Raw genomic sequence first — 21697 nt, 5'->3', positions numbered from 1 at the left:
TATACTAGGGGCACTGTTTTTTCTGGGAGCACTGGTTATAGTGGGAGCACTGGGAGCACTGGGGGCACTGGTTACACTGGGAGCACTGGGACTCCCGCCCTTTCCCCTCAGAGACTGTGTGTGTGGGGGGGTCAGTGCCCCTCCCCGTGACGTCACTTCCGCCCCTCTCCCTCTTTGCTGGGGGTGTTCGGGCGGAAGTGGCGACAGCGGGAGGAGAGGCGCTTCCGCCCTCACAGCCGCAGCCCTTAAGGGAGCGGGGGGCGGGCCTTCCCCGCCTCTCTCTGACGTCACTTCCGCTTCCGTTCTCCTCGAGGCGCCGCCGCGTGCCTGCTCGGCCCTTTCCGCTCCGCGCGCGCCAAGATGGCGGATACGCAGGTGGGCGCTGCGCGAGGCCTGGGCCGGGACCCCCCCCGGGACCCCCCGAACCCGCGGGGACCCCCCCCATCCCGGGCACCCCGGGAACCCCCAGCATCACAGGGGAACCCTGGCACCCTGCCGGGACCCCCCCGACCGGGATCCCCACCCGACCGGGACACCACCCCCCATCAATACCACAGGGTTCCCCCCCCCGGACCCCCCCATATCATAGGGACCCCCCCCCGCAGGACTCCCAATATCACAGGGACCCCCCTCAAATAGCAGCCTCCCCCCAAAACTGGACCCCCAAACTCCCCATGGACCCCCCCCCACCTTGTACACCCCCCTCGAGGAGCCTCAGCACCGCAGGGAACCCCAACTGGGACCCCCCTGGGACCCCCCCGCACCCCCCTAGCCTCCCAAGGATCCCCGTTGTCCCTGGGAGCCCCTCGGGACCTCCAACATCCCCCACTCGCCCCGGGAAGCACCGGGACCCCGGAATCGAAGCTCTCCCCCAACCCCCCGTGATCTCTGCGATCAGGAGGATCTGCCCCAAAACCACCAGGAGCACCTCCTGAAGCTTGGAACACCCCCAGACCCCCGGGGCCCCTTCAGAACACCCCAAAACGCCCCTGGAACCTCCCCCTGGGACCCCCAAGTTTCCCCAGACTCCCCCTGGGACCACTAGGATCATCCCCTGGGACCCCCAAACATCCCCAGACCCCTTCAAGACCCCCCAGACCCCTCCAAACTCCCCCTGGGACCACTAGAGTCACCCCTGGGACCTCCAAACTCCCCTGGGACCCCTTCAGGATGCCCCCAGACCCCCCCCAAATTCCCCTTGGGACCACTAAGGTCACTCCCAGACCCCCCAAAATTTTCCCAGAGCCCCCCAAACTCCCCAGGGCCCCCTCGCTGAGGGTCTGCGGTCAGTCGAGGGTCTGCGGTCAGTCCCAGTGACCCCAGTGACCCGGTGCTGTCCCGTGTCCCGGCAGACGGAGCGTGCCTACCAGAAGCAGCCGACGATCTTCCAGAACAAGAAGCGGGTGCTGCTGGGCGAGGGCGGCAAGGAGAAGCTCCCGCGCTACTACCGCAACATCGGCCTCGGCTTCAAGACCCCCAAGGAGGTGAGCGCGGCCGCGGCCGAGCCCGGCACCGGCTCCCGGCAGCGCCGGCCGCGGCGTCACCGGCTCTTTCTCTTCCACAGGCCATCGAGGGCACCTACATCGACAAGAAGTGTCCCTTCACCGGCAATGTCTCCATCCGTGGCCGCATCCTCTCTGGTGAGCGATCCAGCGCCGACGGCGTTGCCGGGAGGCTCCGGCGCCGGTCGCGGAGCTGCAGATGATGCCGATATCTCACGATGGTCTGCGGAGGCCCCCGGGGCTCTGACGACAGTGCCACATGTGGCTTTGCTGATGCTGCTCCGAGCACCGGTGCCGGCGGCTTTCCTGCCCGGAGCGCTTGGGGAAGGGAGGAGGCGGCGCCACAATCACAGGGTTTAAAAAAATGAGGGAATGGGGTTTGGAGTGGAGATTTGGGCCTTGGTGCAGCCCAAATTGTGGACGGGGATCGTTTTCCGTTTGGAAAACCTCCTGGGGAGTGTTCCTGATGATTGTGGATGTAAACAAGGAGGAATCGCAGGAATTAGGAGTCAGCGGCTCGATGTCCCAGTAAGGTGGGTGACAAGGGGTGGCCTCAGGGGCTTGTGGTGGGACCGGCGCTGTCTTGAGGTCTTCATCGATGGGGATGGGATGGAAAGGAAGGGAGGGATGAGATGAGATGGAGGTAGAATGGGATGCAGATGGAATTGGATGAGATGGATATGGGATGGAAGGAGAGATGGGATGGAGATGAAAGGGATGGGGTGGAGGGAAGAGAGGAGATGGAGATGGGAAGAAAGGGATGGGATGGATGCAAGGGCTGGAGAACCTCACATATGAGGACAGGCTGGGGTTGTTCAGCCTGGAGAAGAAAAGGGAAGGCTGCAGAGAGACCTTAGAGCACCTTCCGGTAGGGAAAGGGGCTCCAGGGAAGCTGGGGGGGGCTCTTGACTGGGAAATGTAGGGATAGGACAAGGGGAACGGTTTTGAGCTGCAAGAGGGGAGAGTGAGCTGAGATCTTGGGGAGAAATGTTCTCCCGTGAGGGTGGGGAGGCCCTGGCCCAGGTTGCCCAGAGCAGGGGTGGCTGCCCCATCCCTGGAGGGGTTCAAGGCCAGGTTGGATGGGGCTTGGAGCCCCTGATCCAGTGGGAGGTGTCCCTGCCCATGGCAGGGGTGGGACTTCTGTCCCCAGGGCTCAGTGCTGGGTCCAGCCCTGTTCAATGTCTTCATCAATGAGCCGGGTGAAGGCATTGAGGGCACCCTGAGCAAGTTTGGGGATGACACTGAGCTGGGTGGATCTGCTGGAGGGTCGGGAGGCTCCAGAGGGATCTGAACAGGCTGGATCCATGGGATGAGACCAACGGGATGAGGTTTAACAAGGCCAAATGCCGGGTCCTGCCCTTGGGGCACAACAACCCTGAGCAGCTCCAGACTAGGAGAAGTCTGGCTGGAAATTGCCTGGAGGAGAAGGACCTGGGGGTGTTGGTTGAACAGGAGCCAGCAGGGGCCCAGGGGGCCAAGGAGGCCAAGGGCATCTTGGCTTGGAGCAGACACGGCATGGCCAGCAGGGCCAGGGAGGTTCTTCTCCCTCTGGTGCGACCCAACCTCGAATCCTGGGGTCAATTCTGGGTCCTTCACTCCAAGAAAGACCTTGAGGGGCTGGAGAACGTCTGGAGAAGGGAACGGAGCTGGGGAAGGGGCTGGAGAACAAGCCTGAGGGCCCTGGGGGTGTTTATCCTGGAGAAGAGGAGGCTGAGGGGAGACCTCATTGCTCTCTCCAACTACCTGAAAGGAGGTTGTGGAGAGGAGGGAGCTGGGCTCTTCTCCCAAGGGACAGGGGACAGGACAAGAGGGAATGGCCTCAAGCTCCACCAGGGGAGGGTCAGGCTGGACATAAGGAAAAACTTTTTCATGGAAAGGGTCACTGGGCTCTGGCAGAGGCTGCCCAGGGAGGGGGTTGAGTCCCCTTCCTGGAGGGGTTTAAGGGACGGGTGGACGAGGTGCTGAGGGACAAGGGTTAGTGATTGATGGGAATTGTTGGACTCGATGATCCGGGGGGTCCTTTCCAACCTGGTGATTCTATGATTATACGAAATTGCTCCGTTCCTGTGATTCCACCCTCTGTTTCCGGCTGGGATCGCGGTCGGGAGCCACCGTCCCTCACCGCCGTGTCCCCTCGGGGTCCTCTAGGCGTGGTGACCAAGATGAAGATGCAGCGGACGATCGTGATCCGCCGGGATTATCTCCACTACATCCGCAAGTACAACCGCTTCGAGAAGCGCCACAAGAACATGTCGGTTCACCTGTCCCCCTGCTTCAGGTGCGTATGGAGCTGGGAATGCAACGCCTGGCTCAGAATCCGCTTCCCGGTGATGATGTCTGATCTCACGATGGTCTGCAGAGCCTGCGGGGCTGCTGACACCGCCAGTGGCAGCTGCTGAACCGGGAAGCGGCTCCGGAGCTCGGGAAAGGATTCCGGGCAGCAGGAGAGCCCGTGGTGCTCAGGAAAGGATTCTGGGGAATGGGAGAGCCCGCGGTGCTTGGGAAGGGATCGCAGTTGCCGACAGGCACGCGGCATTCCAGTTTTGGGAAGGGATCTCGAGCCGGGCGGGTGTTATGCTGGGAACCCTTCACTCTTCCGTGTGTTTCTCCATCCGGGATGAGGGAACGGTTCCTTCTGGCAACTGGATCCCGGGGACAAAGCCAGCAGCTCCCAGTTCACCATTCCCAAGCCAATCCTTCATTCCCAGGGCTGGGGGGAGTTGGGATCCTCCTCCAGGATCTGCAGCGGGGCGCGGGGTGGGGTCGCTCGCTCTCCAGCGGATCCGCTGGAGCCGGGTTTCCTACGGAACCGGAGCTGCAGGGTGTGAGCGTTGCTGGGATGCCTGGAATTGCAGCAGCAGCTTTGGCTGTGGGACACGCCGTTTATGCCGTTGCTGGCACGGGAAAGCTGTTTTCCTGGGAAGTCTCCATCCCGATCCCTCCTGGAATGGAGGAGGCCGCCCCGACGCCACCTTTCCTGCTTCAGTCCCGTCCCATTTTGGAGCAGGGATGAATCTGGACACGCGGAACCAAGTGTGTACCTGAAATTGGGAATTGTCCCCACGCAGCTGTAGGACCTCACCCCTGGCCTGGTTGAACCTCCTGAGGTTTTCCCAGCCCCTTCTCCAGCCTCTCCGGGTCCCTCTGGATTCTGTCCCGTCCTTCAGCCATAGCAGCTGCGCCTCCGCTTGGCGTCACCTGCAAACTCACTAATATCTCCCTTCGTGTGTTCCCGTTGTGGCCTCATCCCAAGGTTTTCAGGGATTCGGGTCCATCCGAGGGCTCCCGGCTGAGATCCCGGCGCTGCTTCTTTTTCCAGGGACGTCCAGATCGGAGACATCGTGACGGTCGGGGAGTGCCGGCCGCTCAGCAAGACCGTGCGCTTCAACGTGCTCAAGGTCACCAAGGCCGCCGGCACCAAGAAGCAATTCCAGAAGTTCTGAAAGCGTCGGGAACGCAGCCGGGAGGGAGAGGAATAAAAGCTTTGGAGACGGTGCTGGCTCCGGTGTGGAATGACGGGGGATGGAGGCTGCTCTGGTGTCCAGGCTTTCCGCTGGGAGGTTGGGGGGATCCCTACCCGAGGGATTCCGCCCTCCCGTCTTCCCGGGATTCTCCGTGTGGGATCCTGAAGGGGCAGGGAATTGGGAACGGGAGCGGAAGGGATCGATCCTGCCCCGGCTGGGGTGGGAATGGGGGTAACGGAACGGTGGCAGCAACCGGGAATTGGGCCCAGGGCGAGGATCCAGGCAGAGGCTGCGGAGCTTCCGCAGGGAAGGGTGGGATGAGCCAGTGGCCACTTGGAATTCCAGGGGGTGAAGGAAGAGATTCCGGGAAGGAGAATGGTGGGAAGCGGGCAGGGAGAGCCCCGATCCCGGGATCCCACCCCAATTCCAGCCCCAATCCCGGGATCGCAGCCACAGTCTTCGGATTCCAGCCCCGACCCCAGGATCCCAACCCTAATTCCAGGATCCCAGCTCTGATTCTGGGATTCCAGCCCTGATCCCAGGGTTCCAGCCCAGATCCTGCGATTATGGGCAGGGACACCAGTATGGGCAGCACACTGGGATCAGTATGGGGAGCAGTACTGGCTGCCCCAGTCCACCCCAGTGTCCCCAGTATGGACTCCAGTGTCCCCAGTCCACCCCAGTCTTCCCAGTATGGGCTCCCGGTGTCCCCAGTCCGGGCCCCAGTGAACCCAGTCCAACCCCAGTGCAGTGCCAGTGTCCCCAGTACAGACTCCCAGTGTTCCCAGTATGGACCCTGTGTCCCCAGTATGGACTCCCAGTGTCCCCAGTCCAACCCGTGTCCCCAGTATGAGCTCCCAGTGTCCCCAGTCCAGCCCCAGTGTTCCCAGTATGGACTCGGTGTTCCCAGTACAGGCCACCAGTGTACCCCATATGGACTCCCAGTGTTCCCAGTCCAGCCCCAGTGTCCCCAGTCCAGACCCCAGTGTCCCCAGTATGGCCCTCAGTGTCCCCAGTATGAGCCCCAGTGTCCCCAGTATGGCCCCCCCTGTCCCCAGTATGGTCCCCAGCGTGCCCCCCACCCCGATGTCCCCAGTGCATCTGCAGCCGCCCCAGTAGCTCCCAGTTGGCTCCAGTCTGTCCCTTTATTGCGCGGCGCTGCCCCCCCATGCACCCCCCCCGCCCGGGTCCCGCCCGGCCCCCCCCCAGCGCCCAGCGCGCCCCAATAAATTACAAAGGGGGGGGGGATTTGGGGCATTTTGGGGGTTCGGGGCGGCGGTTTGGGGTGATTTGATGGATTTTGGGGCTCGGGGGGGGGGGTTTGGGGTCCCCGGAGGGGGTCCTCACTCTGTGCTGCCCCCCCCGCTGCTGCAATGCTTGGTGCAAGGGGATGTGATGCAGGTTTGGGGGGACTGGGGGTCGCAGGGGGGACTTTTGGGGTGATTTGGTGGATTCTGGGGGGTGTTGGGGGTCCTGGTGTGAGGTTTGGATGTCCCCGGGGGATCCTCACTCTGTCCCCCACCCTCACTGGGATGCAGGGTCGGGGGGAGGGTTTAGGGGTCCCAGGATGGATTTTTGAGGTGATTTGATGGATTTTGGGGATCTATGGAGGGTTTAGGGGTCCCCGGGGGGGTCCTCACTCTGTGCAGCATCCTCCACTTGCTGCAATGCTTGCTGCACGGGGATGTGATGTGGGTTAGGGGGGGTCCCAGGAGGGACTTTTGGGGTAATTTGGTGGATTTGGGGGGTCCTGGGGTGGATTTTTGGGGTGACTTGATGGATTCTGGGGGTGATTTGGTAGATTCTGGGGGGTTGGGGGTCCTGCTGTGAGGTTTGTGCTCCCCACAGGGGTCCTCGCTCCGTGTACCCCCCTCACTGCGATGCAGGGTGGTGGGTTTGGGGGTCCCAGGGTGGATTTTTGGGGCGTTTTTGTGGATTTTGGTGGGATTTGGTGGATTTTGGGGGTGACTTGGTGGATTCTGGGGGGGATTTTGTGGATTTTGAGGTGACTTGGTGCATTTTTGGTGGGATTTGGTGGATTCTGGGGGGGCTGGGGGTCCTGATGTGAGGTTTGTGCTCCCCGGGGTTCCTCGCTCTGTGTGTCCCCCCCCCACTGCGACGCAGGGTGCAGGGGCTGGGACGCAGGGTGGGGGTCCTGGGGTGGATTTTTCGGGTGATTTGGTGGATTTGGGGGGGGGTTGATGGATTTTTGAGGTGACTTGGTGGATTCTGGGGGGGATCTTGTGGATTTTTGAGGTGAGTTGCTGGATTCTGGAGGGGATTTTGGGGTGACAGTGGATTTTGGGGGTGATTTGGTGGATTCTGGGGGGATTGGGGGGTCCTCACTCTGTTCCCCCCCCCTCACTGCGATGCAGGGTGCAGGGGCTGTGATGCAGGGTGATGGGTTTGGGGTTCCTGGGGTGAAGTCTGGGGGGGTTTGGTGGATTTTGGGGGTCTCACTCCTCGGGGGGCTCTCCGAGGAAGGGCGAGGTGACGGCGTGGGCCTGGGCGAGGGCCGCCAGCTCCTTGAGGAACTCGCAGAAGACGACGGCTCCGTACACGGCGTTGCGGACGCGCAGGGCGGTGGCGGCGGCGGCTGGGGGGGCGGCGCGAGGGTCCCCCCGCAGGGGCGACCGGGGGGGGCCGGGGGGGCTCGGCGCACGGCGCAGCAGCAGCTCCCCCAGCGACGGCTTCCGGCTGCGGCCTGTGGGGGGGAGAGGTGTGGGTCGGGGGGCTCTGCCCCACGGAGAGACACCCAGCCCCATAGAGACACCCCCCAAGCCCTTACAGAGACCCCTCTGCCCCATAGAGACACCCCCACAGACCCCACTGCCCCACAGAGACCCCAGTGACGGCCTGCGGCTACGGCCTGGGGGCACACATGTATGGGTTGGTGGTCTCTGACCCACGGACAGACCCCCCCTGCCCCATAGGGACACCCCATAGATCCCCCTGCCCGATAAGGACCCCCCCACTACCCCAGAGACCCCCCCATAGACCCTCCAGCCCCACAGAGACCCCAGGTACAGCTTGCGGCTGTGGCCTGGGGGGGGGAAATGTGTGGGTTGGGGGCTCTGCCCCACGGACAGACCCCCCCAGCCCCATAGATACCCCCATAGACCCCCCTGCCCCATAGAGACACCCCCCTGTGCCAAAGAGACCCCCACACAGACCCCCCTGCACCATAAAGAACCCCCTACAGACCCCCCCTGCCCCATAGAGATCCCCCCCACCTCACAGAGACCCCCACTGCCCCATAGAGACCCCCCTGTGCCACAGAGACCCCTGTACAGACATCTCTGCCCCATAGAGATGCCCCCACCCCATAGAGAACCCATCACAGCCCCCAGAGACCCCCTGCTACCCCCAGACCCCCCCCCGACCCCAACTGCCCCATTGAGAGCCCCCCGCTGCCCCACAGAGCCCCCCCTGCCCTATAGAGACCTCCCTGCCACCCCACAGACCCCCCCCCAGATCCCACTGCCCCACAGAGATCCCCCCTGCCCCCCTTGTCCCACAAAGACCCCCTCAGCCTCCCCACAGCCCCACAGAGAGCCCCCGCAGTCCCCCCATTGCCCCCCATCCCCATAGAGACGCCCAACCCCTCCAACAGCCCCTGCCCCACAGAGACCCCCCACCCCAGACCTCGGGGACCATCTGGAGCCTCTGCAGGTCACCTCCAGACCCCCTGGAGGATCTTGGGGACCATCTGGAGCCCCTGCAGGTCACCTCCAGATCTCCTGGAGGATCTTGGGGACCACCTGGAGCCCCTGCAGGTCACCTCCAGACCCCCTGGAGGATCTTGGGGACCATCTGGAGCCCCTGCAGGTCACCTCCAGATCTCCTGGAGGATCTTGGGGACCACCTGGAGTCCCTGCAGGTCACCTCCAGACCCCCTGGACCCCCCGATCCCCCCCTGTCCTCACCCGGCGTGTCCGTGCGCCGCAGAGCCGGGACGGTGCCGGCCGCCTCCGCCCAGTCGAGCTTCCCGCGGGCGATGAGGAACTTCTTGGCCTTGAAGAGCAGCACCGGGAAGTCCTCCTGGGTGGCCGCGAAGCTCTCGATCTTGTTCTTGACGGAGCCGAGGACCTGCAGGGCAAGGAGACACCACGGGAGGAGGGGTGGAGATGCCAGAACGCCGGGAGGTCCCACCAGACCATGATGGGTCGGAACGTTGTGTGGGGAGGAACCTCACAGAGTTCCACCAAAGAACGTGGAGGGTCTGGAACCTCGGAAGAACTTCGTGGACCAGGATGAGGTCATGGAATCGTGGAGGCGCTGAGGTTGGAAAAGAGCTTCGAGATCATCCAGTCCAATCAAACCCAACCTCAGCACCAACCCCCGTCCCCGAGCACCACGTCCACAGGGATTTTGAGCCCTTCCAGGGATGAGAGAGTGGAAACGGGTGGGGAGGAATCTCATGGAGGATGTAGAGGGTTCTACACCTTGGAAGAACCTCAAGGACCCGGATGGGGTCATGGAATCACGAAGGCTGCAAAAGAGCTGGGATCCTGGGGGGCACCAAGGTGACTGTGAGCCAGGAATGGGCCCAGGAGGCCACGAGAACCCACTGGTGCTGGAGCAGAAGGTGAGAAGTGTTCTCCTCCCCCTGCTCTCCCCCAGCCCTCAGTCCAGGTCTGGCTTCTCCAGCTCCAGAAAGACCAGGAACGACTGGAGACGTTGGGTTTATGGTGGGAATCCAGAATCTCGAAGCGCCACAAAGGGCTCCAACCCCAACAACTCCACAATTCTACATTCACGGTGGTGGCCGGTTGGGTTCACACGGGGACTCCACGGTCCTCAAGGTCTCCTCCAACCTCAACCACTCCACGATCCTCCACTCTCAGTGGTGCTGGGGGTGGTTCCTGGTGGGACTCAGTGATCTGAACAGCCTGTGGTCCTCTCCAACCTCAACAATTCCACCCTTACCCATCGTGGTGGTGCTGGGTTGGGTTCCTGGTGGTTGGGTTCCTGGTGGTTGGGTTATTGTGGGATCAAGGACATGGTGATGGTGCTGGGTTGGGTTTATGGTGGGACTCAGTGATCTGAACAGCTCGTGATCCTCTCCAACCTCAAATATTTCACCGTTACCCCATTGTGGTGCTGCTGGGGTGGGTTTATAGTGGGACTTGGTGATCTGAAAAGCCTGTGATCATCTCCAACCACAACAATTCCACTGTTCCCCATCGTGGTGGTGCTGGGTGGGTTCCCGCTGGTTCTCCACAATCTTGGAGGCCTCCAACCCCACTGACTCCCCAACCCCCCATCTCCCCGTCCCGCCGGCGTCCCCGGTACCTGGAGGAGGGACTTGACGCTGGGCTGGAAGACCATGTTGGTGTTGAGGAGGAAGGAGCGGAGCAGGGGCTGCGGGTAGGTGGCCAGCTGGGCCACCAGCCCCGTCAGGAGGAAGTTGACGTAGAGCGAGTTGTGGGGCAGGTTCTCCAGCTTCCCCAGCAGCGCCGCCAGGAAGGGGCCTGCGCCGCGAGCACCGGGGTCACCGACCGCGCCGCCGCGGCCCCCAGCGCCGCCCCCGCCCGGCGCCGCGGCCTCACCTGTGCAGGGCTGGCCCGGCGGCGGCCCCACCGCCCGCGGCGAGGTGAGCGCCGGCCGCTCCTCGGCCTCGGCGACGCCGTCGTCCTCGTCGTCACGCGCCGGCGGCTCCGGGGGCGGCCGTGGGGGGGGCTCAGTGGCGCCGTTGGCCAAACGCGCCTCCAGCTCGTGCAGCTCCGCCGTGAAGGCCTCGACGGTGCCGCCGGCGCCGCCGGGCTCGGAGGGCGCACGGGCCAGCAGCTCGTCCAGCAGTGAGTCCGACGCCGGCACCGGCGACTCCCAGTCTGGCACGGACCCGTTGGCGTCCACCTGGTGCTCGGCACGCGGCTCGGCGTCCCCGCTGCGCCGAACCTTCTTCACCGCCACGTCCGCCTCCGCCGGCACCGCCGCGTGTTCCCCGTTCACCAGGGCCGAGTCCCGCGGCTCCGAAACCGCCATGGTGCTTCCCGGCGCCTCCCGCTGCTGTGCCGCCTCGTCCGGGAGGCCGCGCTTCTTAGTCCGCAGGGCGGGCGAGGGCGGCGCGGGCAGCGCGGCGTCGCCGGGGTCGTCGCCGTCGTAGGGCGCGGACCAGACGCGGCAGGCCAGGGCGCAGCGGTCAACGGCGCGGCGCGCGTCCCGCAGGTATTCCAGGTAGTTGCGCTCCAGCTCCGACACCTCCTCCCAGGGCGCCGCGCGCCGGCTCGGGCTCCCGCTGGGCGTGCCGGGAGAGCGCGGTGCAGGCGTCGGAGCCTCCGGGACGGAGCTCGACGGGCGCAGGAACAGCGAGAGCCGGGACGGCGTCGATGGCTTCGGAGCCGCAACCGACGACGGCGCGTCTGGAACCGGGCTGCTGGGGGCTGCCGGATGGGAGGGAGTTGGGATGCGGGAGGGATTTGGGATGCGGGAGGCGATTCGGGATGTGGGAGGGATTGGGGATGTCGGAGGGATTGGGGATGCGGGAGGGAGTCGGGATGCTGGAGGGATCTGGGATGTGGGAGGGATTGGGGATGCAGGAGGGAGTCAGGATGCGGGAGGGATTCAGGATGCGGGAGGGATTCAGGATGGAGGAGGGATTCGGGATGTGGTACGGATTGGGGATGCGGGAGGGATTGGGGATGCAGGAGGGATTGGGGATGCAGGAGGGATTCAGGATGTGGGAGGGACTGGGGACGCGAGAGGGAGTTGGGATACAGGAGGGATTCAGGATATGGGAGGGATTGGGGATGCGGGAGGGATTTGGGATGTGGGAGGGATTGGGGATGCAGGAGGGATTCAGAATGCGGGAGGGATTCAGGATGCAGCAGGGAGTTGGGATGCGGGAGGGGATTCGGGATGCATGAGGGACTGGGGACACGGTGGGATCAGGGTGGGATCAGGGACATGGTGGGATTGGGGACACAGTGGGATCGGGGATCCCGGAGGGATTCAGGATGCAATGGGAGCTGGGATGTGGGTAGAATTGGGGATGGGGTGGGATTCGGGATGCAGTGGGATGTGGGATTCAGGCCTGGGGACGTGGTTTGGATCTAGGATGCAGGTTGGATTTGGGACGTGGTGGGACTGGGGATGCAGGAGGGATTCGGGATGCAACGGGAGCTGGGATGTGGGTAGAACTGGGGATGCAGAGGGACTGGGGACACGGTGGGATTCAGGACGCAGTGGGATTTGGGATTCAGGCCTGGGGATGTGGTTTGGATTTAGGACATGGGTGGGATTCAGGATGTGGTGGGACTAGGGATGCAGGAGGGATTTGGGATGGAACGGGAGCTGGGATGTGGGTAGAACTGGGGACGTGGAGGAGTGGGGTGGGATTGGGGTGCTGGTGGGATCCAGGTGGGATGGGGTGGGACCGGGGTGGGACGGGGTCTCCGTACCGTGTGTCCGTGCATCGTCGCGGTCCGGGGGCGCCTCGGCTGAGCTCTCGGGGCGGCAGCAGCGCGGGATGAGCGAGAGGAACTTGGCGGCCGAGCGGCCGTAGATGTCGAGGTCGCGCAGGGCTCGGCGCTGGCTCAGCATCAGGTGGCTGCAGGGCAGGAGGTACCTGGGGGGACGGGGAGGGGGACGTGGGGGGCTCCGTCCTCACCGGGACGTGGCTCGCGGGGCGCTGGGGCCCCCCCCTACCTGAGCACCAGCTGCAGCATCACGTCCTCGCAGTGCAGCCCCAGCAGCGTGCGGAACAGGCTCAGCGACACCATGCAGAGCTGCGGGAGTGGAGCAGCCGTGGGGCAGCGGCGCGGGGCAGAGCACGGATCCCCGCGGCACCCCCCGAGGCGGCACTGGACCTCCCTGGGTGCATCCCGAGCCCCCCAAGCACATCCCAGCACCCGTGGATGCATCCCAGCACCCCTGAGCACATCCCTGAAACCCTGGCCGCATCCTGACCCCCCCACATGCATCCCAGCACCCTTGACATACCCGGGCGCATCCATGAACCCCTGGGTGCATCCTGGCCCCCCCAAGCACATCCCAGCACCCTGGGCGCATCCCTGAACCCCTGGATGCATCCTGACCCCACCCCGGGCACATCCCAGCACCCTGGATACATCCTGGCACCCTCGGCACCCCTGGGTGCCTCCTGGCATCACTCCATGCATCCCAGCACCCTGGATGCATCCCGGCACCCCTGAACCCCTGGATGCATCCCAGCACTCTCAACATCGCCGGGTGCATCCAGGAACCCCTGGCCGCATCCTGACCACCCCCAGGCGCATCCCAGCACCCTCGGATGCATCCTGGCACCCTTGGCACTCCTGAACCCCTGGATGCATCCCAGCCCCCTGGATGCATCCCTGCACCCCCGACATCCCCGGGTGCATCCCTGCACCCTCAGCACCCCTGAACCCCTGGATGCATCCTGACCCCCCCAAGCAGTTCCTAGCCCCCTGGATGCATCCCAGCACCCCCAACATCCCCGGGCGCGTCCATGAACCCCAGGATACTGGGAGCACTGGGAGGCACTGAGTGGACACTGGAAGGTACTGGGAGGCACTGGGGGGCACTGGGAGCACCTGTGCGGCTCTCACCCTTGAGCTGGCGCCGAGCCGCGCCACTAGGGTGTTGAGGAGTCTGCACCCATCGTGCTGGTGCAGCACTGGGGGCACTGGGGGAGCACTGGAGGATACTGGGAGCACTGGGAGGCACTGGGAGCACTGAGTGAACACTGGGAGGCACTGGGAGCCCTGGCAAGCCCCTCACCCATGAGCTGGCACCAAGTTGCACCACGAGGGTGTTGAGGAGGCTGCGTCCAGCATGGTGGCGCAGCACTGGGGGCACTGGGGGGAGCACTGGAGGTTACTGGGAGGCACTGGGAGCACCCCTCACCCGTGAGCTGGCGCCGAGCCGTGCCACGAGGGTGTCGAGGAGGCTGCGCCCGTCGTGCCGGTGCAGCAGCAGGAAGCGCAGGAACGTGTGCAGCAGGGCGGGCGCCGAGATGCTGCGCAGGAACAGCTCCAGGTACGCCGTGCTCGCGATCGTCTCCTCCAGCGACGGCTGCGGGGGCACCCGAGCCCGGATACCCAATCCCGGGGATCCCAAAAACCAGGGAACCCCAAATCCCAAAGATCCCAAATCCCAGGGCCCCAGAATCCTGGGTGATCCCAAACCCAAGGGTCCCAAATTCAGGGTGATCCCGAATCCCAGGGACCTCAAATCCCAGGGGATCCCAAATCCAAGCGCCCAGGGCACTCCAAGTCCCAGAGCCCCTGAATCCCAGGGCCCCTGAATCCCACACCCCAGGGTAACCCAAATCTGAGGGGATCCCAAATCCCACAGACCCCGAATCCCAGGAGATCCTGAATCCCAGGGTCCCAAATTCAGGGTGATCCCAATCCCAGCGTCCCCGAATCCCGGGTGATCCCAAATCTCATGGTCCCAAAATTCAGGGTGATCCCGAATTCCAGGGTCCCTGAATCCCGGGTAATCCCAAATTCTGGGGAGAGGATCCTGAATCCCAGAGGACCCAGAAGCCTGGGGGACTCCAAATCCCAGGGTCCCAAATTCAGGGTGATACTGAATCCCAGGGTCCCTGAATCCCAGGTGATCCAAATCCCAGGGTCCCCAAATTCAGGGTGATCCCGAATCCCAGGGTTCCCAAATCCCGGTTCCTCCCGAATCCCAGGGTCCCCGAGTCCCGCTCACCTTGTGCAGCGCAGGCCCCAGGACAGGCACGAGGAACCCGTCGTGCACATAATCCACCAGCTGCTTCCGCACCAGCGGATGCGCCACCTGCGCGGCAGCTCCGGCTCAGCCCGTGGCCCCCGCGGCCCCCGCGGCCCCCGCTCCCCGCGGCCCCGGCCCCACCTGGATGACGGCGTTGCAGAATTCCAGGGAATTCATGAAGAGCACGAGGGAGGAGACGCCGATCCAGTCCTCGCGGCGCAGGCAGTGCCAGTCGTCCCCGCGAACCTCCAGCTTGCGCGGCAGCGACGAGTACAGCGCGCTCAGCCCCGTCGCCAGAACCTGCCGCGGCACCGCAGCCGGCGTCGGAACAGGAGCCGGCACCGCGGCACCGGCACACGGCACGGAGACAGAACCGGGGCTGGAGATTCCTTTGCCGGAGCCGGGAGAGCGGCACCAGGAGAGAAGTGGGTGGAACACAAGGAGCACTGCTCCGGCACACGGCACAGACCCAGAACCGGGACCAGAAACTGCTTTGCTGGAGCCAGGAGAGCGGCACCAGGAGAGAAGAAGGTGAAACACAAGCACCAGGACTCCAGCACACGGCACGGAGCCAAAACTGGGAGCGGAGATTGGTTTGCTGGAGCCAGGAGAGCGGCACCAGGAGAAAAGCAGGTGGAGAAACCTGGACCATGGTCCTGGCATGCGGCACAAACCCAGCACGGGGACCAGAAACTGCTTTGAGGGAGCCGGGAGAGCAGCACCAGGAGCAAAGCAGGTGGAGATGTAGCACTGTGACTCCGGCACATGGCACAGACCCAGCACTGGGACCAGAGATTGCTTTGCCGGAGCCGGGAGAAAGGTTGGAATGCCTGAAACACGGCCCCGGCACTCGCAGAGCCAGTGGGTAACAGGCAGCAGCTGGGAATACCAGGCAAAGGGAACTGGGAATGCCAGCACTGCGGCAGGAACCAGGGAGCTGGGAATGCTGGCACCACACTGGGATTGGGGGAGCTGGGAATTCCAGCACCGCACCGGGAACGGGCAGCACACACCAAGCAGAAGGAGCTGGGAATGCTGGCACTGCACTGGGATTGGGGGAGCTGGGAATGCCGGCACCACAGCGGGAACGGAGCAGCTGGGAATGCCAGCACCACAGTGGGAATGGGGGAGCTGGGAACGCCGGCAGCGGGCAGGGCCAGGACGTACCGGGCAGAAGTAGGAGTTGTCGGTGATGGACTGGGCGAGGCGGCGGTTGCCGGCCGACAGGGCCATGATGAGCAGCAGCGCGTCGCGCGCCTGCTGTCCGCGGGCGCCCTCGTGGTGGATGAAGGGCACCAGGAGCGAGAAGATGAGCAGGTCGGCCGGGCCCTGCTCGGCGGCGCCGTGGAAGAAGAGCTCGAGGACGGGCGGCTCCTTGGCCACGCAGACGCAGAGCTGGTTGAGCAGCAGCACGAGGCTGTTCTCCAGCGGCGCCGAGGCCGGGCGCGAGCACAGCGCCAGCAGGCGCAGCAGCGGCCGCAGCACCGGGGGCTCGCGCAGCAGCGGCTGCCGCGCCTGGCTCAGCAGCATCTCGTAGAGCTTGAGCTGCTCGGCCTTGCGCTCCTCGGAGAAATCCGCCTGCGCGTGCCAGCTCAGCAGCCGCTCCAGCAGGTTCTCCGAGGCCACGAACTCCAGGATGGGGCCCCGCGCCCCGTCGGCGCCGGGACGATCCTCGGCCAGCAGGATCAGCATCTGGAACGTGTTGTTCCGCACCGAGCTCAGGTCGTCGGCCGCCGGAGACGCCCCAACGCGCTCCAGGATGTGCAGCACCTGGAAAACCGGAGCGGAGAGGGAAGAGATGGGAGGGGATCCGGAACAAGGAGGTGAAGGGGAGCAGAGTGGGAAGCACTGGGAGAGGAGGGGATCCGGATCAAGGAGGTGAAGGACCTGGGAAAGGGGAACAGAGTGGGGAGCGATGGAAGGGAAGGGAATCTGGATCAAGGAGATGACGGGGAGCGGAGTGGGAAGTGCTGGGAGGGAAGAGGATCCAGATCAAGGATGGAAAGGACCTGGGAGAGGGGAGCAGAATGGGCAGGAAGCAGGATCTGATCCAGCTCCAGGACATAGAAAAGGGAAGCAGAGGAGGAAGGGGATCTGGATCCAGGATGCGCAGGACCTGGCAAAGGGAAGTGGAGTGGGAATCTCTGGGCTGGAAGGGATCTCAGATTCCACTCCAGGAGCTGGGAAAGGGAAGCGGAGCAGGGATCTCCAAAGGGAAGGGATCTCAGATCCTGCTCCAGGACCTGGGGAAGGGAAGCAGAGAGAGAAGGGGATCCAGATCCAGGATGTGCAGGACCTGGAAAGGGAAGTGGAGTGGGAATCTCTGGGCGTGAAGGGGGCTCAGATCCTGGTTCAGGACCTGGGAAAGGGAAGCAGAGCAGGGATCTCTGGGCAGGATGGGATCACAGATCCCACTCCAGGAGGTGGGAACGGAAGTGGATCCGGGATCTCCGGTGGGAGGGGTGCTCACCTGTGCCCAGTGGTTCTGGAAGGCCATGAGGCAGGTCTCGGGGTCGGCGGTGACCGGGCTCTGGGGGCTGGGCCGGCGCGGTGCCCGCTGCCCACCTGGAGCCCGCGGCGTCAGCCGGCTCAGCCAGCTCATCCGCTCCATCGGCACCGGAACGCCGTCACGGCACCCAGCGGGATCCGGCGGCGGCCTCGCTGCACCGCGGAGGCACTCGGAGCGGCGGCCGGGATCCTCTCCCCATGCTGCGGGCAGAGAGCGGCGGTCAGAGCCCACGGAACAGCCCGGAACAGACCCCATCCCAACACGGGCAACCGGATCGGGAATCGCATCCCAACATGGATCAGAGCCCGCGGCACAGCCCAGAGCAGAGACCCCATCCCAACATGGACAACCAGATCGGGAACTGCATCCCAACATGGAGCAGAATCCTCATCCCAACATAGATCAGAGCCCACATCCCAACATGGTCAACCAGATCAGGAATTGCGTCCCAACACGGATCAGAGCCCCCATCCCAACAAGGACAACTGGATCGGGAATCACATCCTAACACAGATCAGAATCCCGATCCCAACACAGAGCAGAGCCCATCCCAACACGGGCAACAGGATTGGGAATTCCATCCCAACATGGAGCAGGGCCCCCATTCCACCACCGGCAACCAAAACCTGAACCACATCCCAACACGGGCAACCAGATCGGGAATTGCATGCCAACACGGAGCAGAATCCCCATCCCAACACGGAGCAGAGATCCTGTCCCAACACGGGCAACTGGATCGGGAATCGCATCCCAACATGGAGCAGAATCCCCATCCCAACACGGACAACTGGATCAGAACCACATCCCAGTACAGAGCAGAGACCCCATCCCAGCACAGCCAACCAATACTGGAATCGCATCCCAACACGGGCAACCGGATCAGGAATGGCATCCCCCGTGGATCAGAGCCCCCGTCTCAACACGGAGCAGGGCCCCCATCCCAACACTGGCAACCAAAACCTGAACCACATCCCAACATGGGCAACTGGATTGGGAATCACACCCCAGCACGGATCAGAGCCCACATCCCAGCGCAGGCAAACGGATCCAGAGTCGCATCCCAACACAGATCAGAGACCCCATCCAACAGGGATAACCAGAACGGGAATTGCATCCCAGCACAGAGCAGAGCCCAGCTTCCAACACGGACAACTGGATCAGAACCACATCCCAACATGGAGCAGAGCCCCCATCCCAAGATGGACAACCAGATCGGGAATCGCATCCCACCACGGCCAACCAAAACTGGAATCGCATCCCAACATGGGCAACCAGATCAGGAATTGCAACCCACCATGGATCAGAGCCCCCATCCCAACATGGGCGACCGGATCGGGAATCGCATCCCACTGCAGGCAACCAAAACCGGAACCGTATCCCCACACAAGCAACTGGATCGGGAATCACACCACACCAGGGAGCAGAGCCTGCATCCCAACAGGGCCAGCCAGATCCGAGGATCTCATCCCGGTACAGATCAGAGCTCACACCCCACCATGGACAACCACATCCGGAATCGCATCCCAACACGGAGCCGCTGGACTGGGAATCGCATCCCAACAAGGAGCAGCTGGACTGGGAATCGCATCCCAACGAGGAGCAGCCAGGCTGGGAATCGCATCCCAGTACAGAGAAGCTGGATTGGGAATCACACCCCAACAAGGAGCAGCTGGACTGGGAATCGCATCCCAGTACAGAGAAGCTGGATCCAGAATCGCACCCCAACACGGAGCAGCTGGACAGGGAATCACCTCCTGACATGGGCAGCCCGATCCAGAATCACATCCAACACAGAGAAGCCGGATCCAGAATCACACCCCAACATGGAGCAGCTGGATTGGGAATTGCCTCCTGACATGGACAACCAGATCCGGAATCACATCCAGCGCGGAGGAGCTGGGCTGGGAAAGGCATCCCAGTATGGAGCAGGGGGACCTGGAACTGCATCCCACCCAGAGCAGCTGGACCAGGAATCACATCCCACCACGCGGTTGGGGTGCTCGGATCCTTCCCGCTGGCCCTCAATGCCCCCAGCCCCAGGGTCGCTCCGGCACCGATCCCACTGCGGCCCAGCCGGAGCTGCCAGGAAACCCTCGAGTGCGGATCTGCATCCGGACAGGATGCAGCCAGCACGGTGCCGAGGCCGGAGCAGCCGGAGGAACAGAGCACATGGAAGCGAAGCCAGTGCCCGCAGCGTTCCGGACACTATGGAGCAGCCACATCACCTACCGGGCACTGGAGCCACGGGGAGCCGGCGGCTGCTCCATCCCGGCTCCCAAACGAGGGATGAAGCCGGAGTGCTGGGAGCAGGGAAGCGGAAGGGGTGAGCGTGCCGGGGCGGAATGGGCCGGGAAGGCGCGGCTCCATCCACACCCTGCTCCGCACTTTGAACCCAGGAGCCCATCCAGCCCCCGTGGTTCCGGAGCGGCCGGAATGGCCGGAATGGCCGGGATGGCTGGCGCAGCTGCACACTCCACGCTGCACCGGGCGGCTCCGGAACACTGTCCCTTGGAGCAGGATGCCCCATTCCCACCTGGAGCCACCAGCAGCCATGGACACCTGGGCTTTGTGCACCAGCTGGAGCTCATCCAGATCTGTCCCACTGGATCCATCCCATCTGGATCCAACCCACCCGGCTCCGTCCCACCCTCCTCCATCCCGCCTGGATCCATCCCACCCAGCTCCATCCCATCGGACACTGCACCCAGACGACACCGGACACTGTGCCCCGACGCCACCAGCCACCGGATCCCATCGGACACCGTGTCCCAGATCCCATCGGACACCGTGTCTCAGATCCCATCGGATACCGTGTCCCAGATCCCATCGGACACCGTGTCCCAGATGCCTTCAGACACCAAACCTAGATCCCGTTGGACACCACATCCCAGATCCCACCAGACACCGGATCCCCTCATCTCCAGGAAAGCCGATCCCGGCTCTGGCAGCTCTGCCGCGTGGCACGAGGCGCTGCCGGGATATTTATAGGATCCGCGCCCCGGCAGCCCCCGCTGCCAGAATAACATCCTGGAGGCCGGAGCTGCTGGAGCAGCAGGGCCACGCGGAGCCATTCCTGGGATGGCAGCTGGCGGCAGGAATGGGGCTGGGGAGCAGCCAGCAAGGGTGGCCGAGTCCTGGGACACAGCACGGAGCTGGATCCCATCGGACACAGCACCCTGGATCCCATCAGATAACTGCATCCTGATCCCATCGGACACCACATCCTGATCCCATCAGACACCACACTCCTGGATCCCATCGGACACCGCACTCTTGGATCCATTCGGACACCGCATCCTCTGTGCCCAGGGCCCACAGTGGCACCGGGACTGGGATGGGGATTGGGATTGGGAACAGGATCAGGACCAGATTAGGATCCAGACAAGGATCAGGATCTGGATTGGGATCAGAACTGGGACCAGGACCAGAATCGGGATTGGCACCAGGAACAGCACAGGGACTGCGACAAGGATCAGACTGGGATGGGAATTGGGATCCAGCCTGGAACTGGGAACAGGACCGGGATCGGCACCAGTACCCACCCCCCGGCCGCTCCCGAGGCTCGAGGTCGTGGTGGGTCCCACGCTCTGATCCCTTCGGCTCTGGGAATGCTGATGCCGGTGGCTGCACCAGCTCCGACTGGTGTCAGGAATGGGGCCTGGAGCACCAGGCGGGTGCAGCCGAGTCCCAGGACACGGCACAGATCCAGCGCCCATCGGACACGGGATCCTGATCCCATGGGACACCATGATCCCATAAGACACTAAGATACCACATCCTGATCCCATCAGACACCGCACCCTTGGATCCCACTGGACACTGCACCTTTGGATCCCATCAGATAACTGTATCCCGATCCCATCGGACACCGCATCCACGGATCTCATGGGACACCGCACCCCTGGATTCCATCGGACACTGCATCCATGGATCCCATTGGACACCGCATCCCAGAACCCATCGGACAACGCATCCATGGATCTCATCGGACACCTGCCCCAATCCCATCAGACACTGATCCCACGGAATCGCCCCCTCTGTGCCCAGGGATCGCCCGGCACCGGGATCAGGACAGGGAGCGGGACTGGCATCCGAAATGGAATTGGGAACAGGACTGGGCACACGATGGGGACTGGGATGGGAACTGAGATTGGGATCAGCACTGGGATTGGACCTGGATTGGGACTGGGATCCATATGGGCACAGGGACTAGGACTGGGATCAGACTGGGACTGGGATTGGAAACAGAACTGGGACCAGGACTGGGATTGGGATCGGAGTCAGGAGACGCAACGGAACCAGGATCACAGACCAGGATATGGATCAGGATTGGGATTGGGACTGGAAACAGGACCAGCATTAGAAACAGAACTGGGATTGGGACTGGGACCAGGAGTGGGATCAAACGGGACTGAGATCCGAATGGGGGTTGGGATCCATGTGGGCACAGGGAGTGGGATCGGGAACAGACCAGGACTGGGATTGGGAACAGGGCCAGGACCGGGACGGGAATCAGTACCAGGAGTGGGAGCCAT

General features: G+C 63.6%; 2 protein-coding genes and 2 non-coding genes across 4 annotated transcripts; 3 read left to right on the top strand and 1 right to left on the bottom strand.

Moving 5' to 3' along the window:
- The first annotated feature begins 269 nt into the window (after window positions 1-269).
- LOC138734140 (small ribosomal subunit protein uS17) lies at window positions 270-4996 on the top strand. The gene is made up of 5 exons (XM_069881719.1): window positions 270-375; window positions 1353-1484; window positions 1565-1640; window positions 3651-3780; window positions 4822-4996. Exons 1-5 carry the CDS (start codon window positions 361-363, stop codon window positions 4943-4945), a joined length of 477 nt encoding a protein of 158 aa, XP_069737820.1. The 5' UTR covers window positions 270-360; the 3' UTR covers window positions 4946-4996.
- On the top strand, window positions 1697-1785 carry LOC138734149 (small nucleolar RNA SNORD35). Its single transcript, XR_011339529.1, has one exon. It is a non-coding gene; the product is annotated as a small nucleolar RNA SNORD35 (small nucleolar RNA).
- On the top strand, window positions 3828-3910 carry LOC138734147 (small nucleolar RNA SNORD35). Its single transcript, XR_011339527.1, has one exon. It is a non-coding gene; the product is annotated as a small nucleolar RNA SNORD35 (small nucleolar RNA).
- A 1272-nt stretch (window positions 4997-6268) lies between the features above and the next one.
- On the bottom strand, window positions 6269-17389 carry LOC138734115 (FHF complex subunit HOOK-interacting protein 1B-like). Its single transcript, XM_069881678.1, has 11 exons — window positions 17124-17389; window positions 15821-16423; window positions 14795-14953; window positions 14633-14719; window positions 13817-13984; window positions 12617-12696; window positions 12370-12536; window positions 10519-11352; window positions 10262-10440; window positions 8893-9055; window positions 6269-7670 (listed from the first exon to the last, which is right to left on the bottom strand). The coding sequence occupies exons 1-11, from the start codon at window positions 17262-17264 to the stop codon at window positions 7423-7425; spliced, it is 2829 nt and encodes a 942-aa protein (XP_069737779.1). The 5' UTR covers window positions 17265-17389; the 3' UTR covers window positions 6269-7422.
- Between the last annotated feature and the right edge of the window lie 4308 nt (window positions 17390-21697).

This window comes from Phaenicophaeus curvirostris, unplaced genomic scaffold, assembly GCF_032191515.1.
Source record: "Phaenicophaeus curvirostris isolate KB17595 unplaced genomic scaffold, BPBGC_Pcur_1.0 scaffold_59, whole genome shotgun sequence".
NCBI lineage: Eukaryota > Metazoa > Chordata > Aves > Cuculiformes > Cuculidae > Phaenicophaeus > Phaenicophaeus curvirostris.
This window is presented reverse-complemented; position numbering and strand designations above follow the sequence as displayed.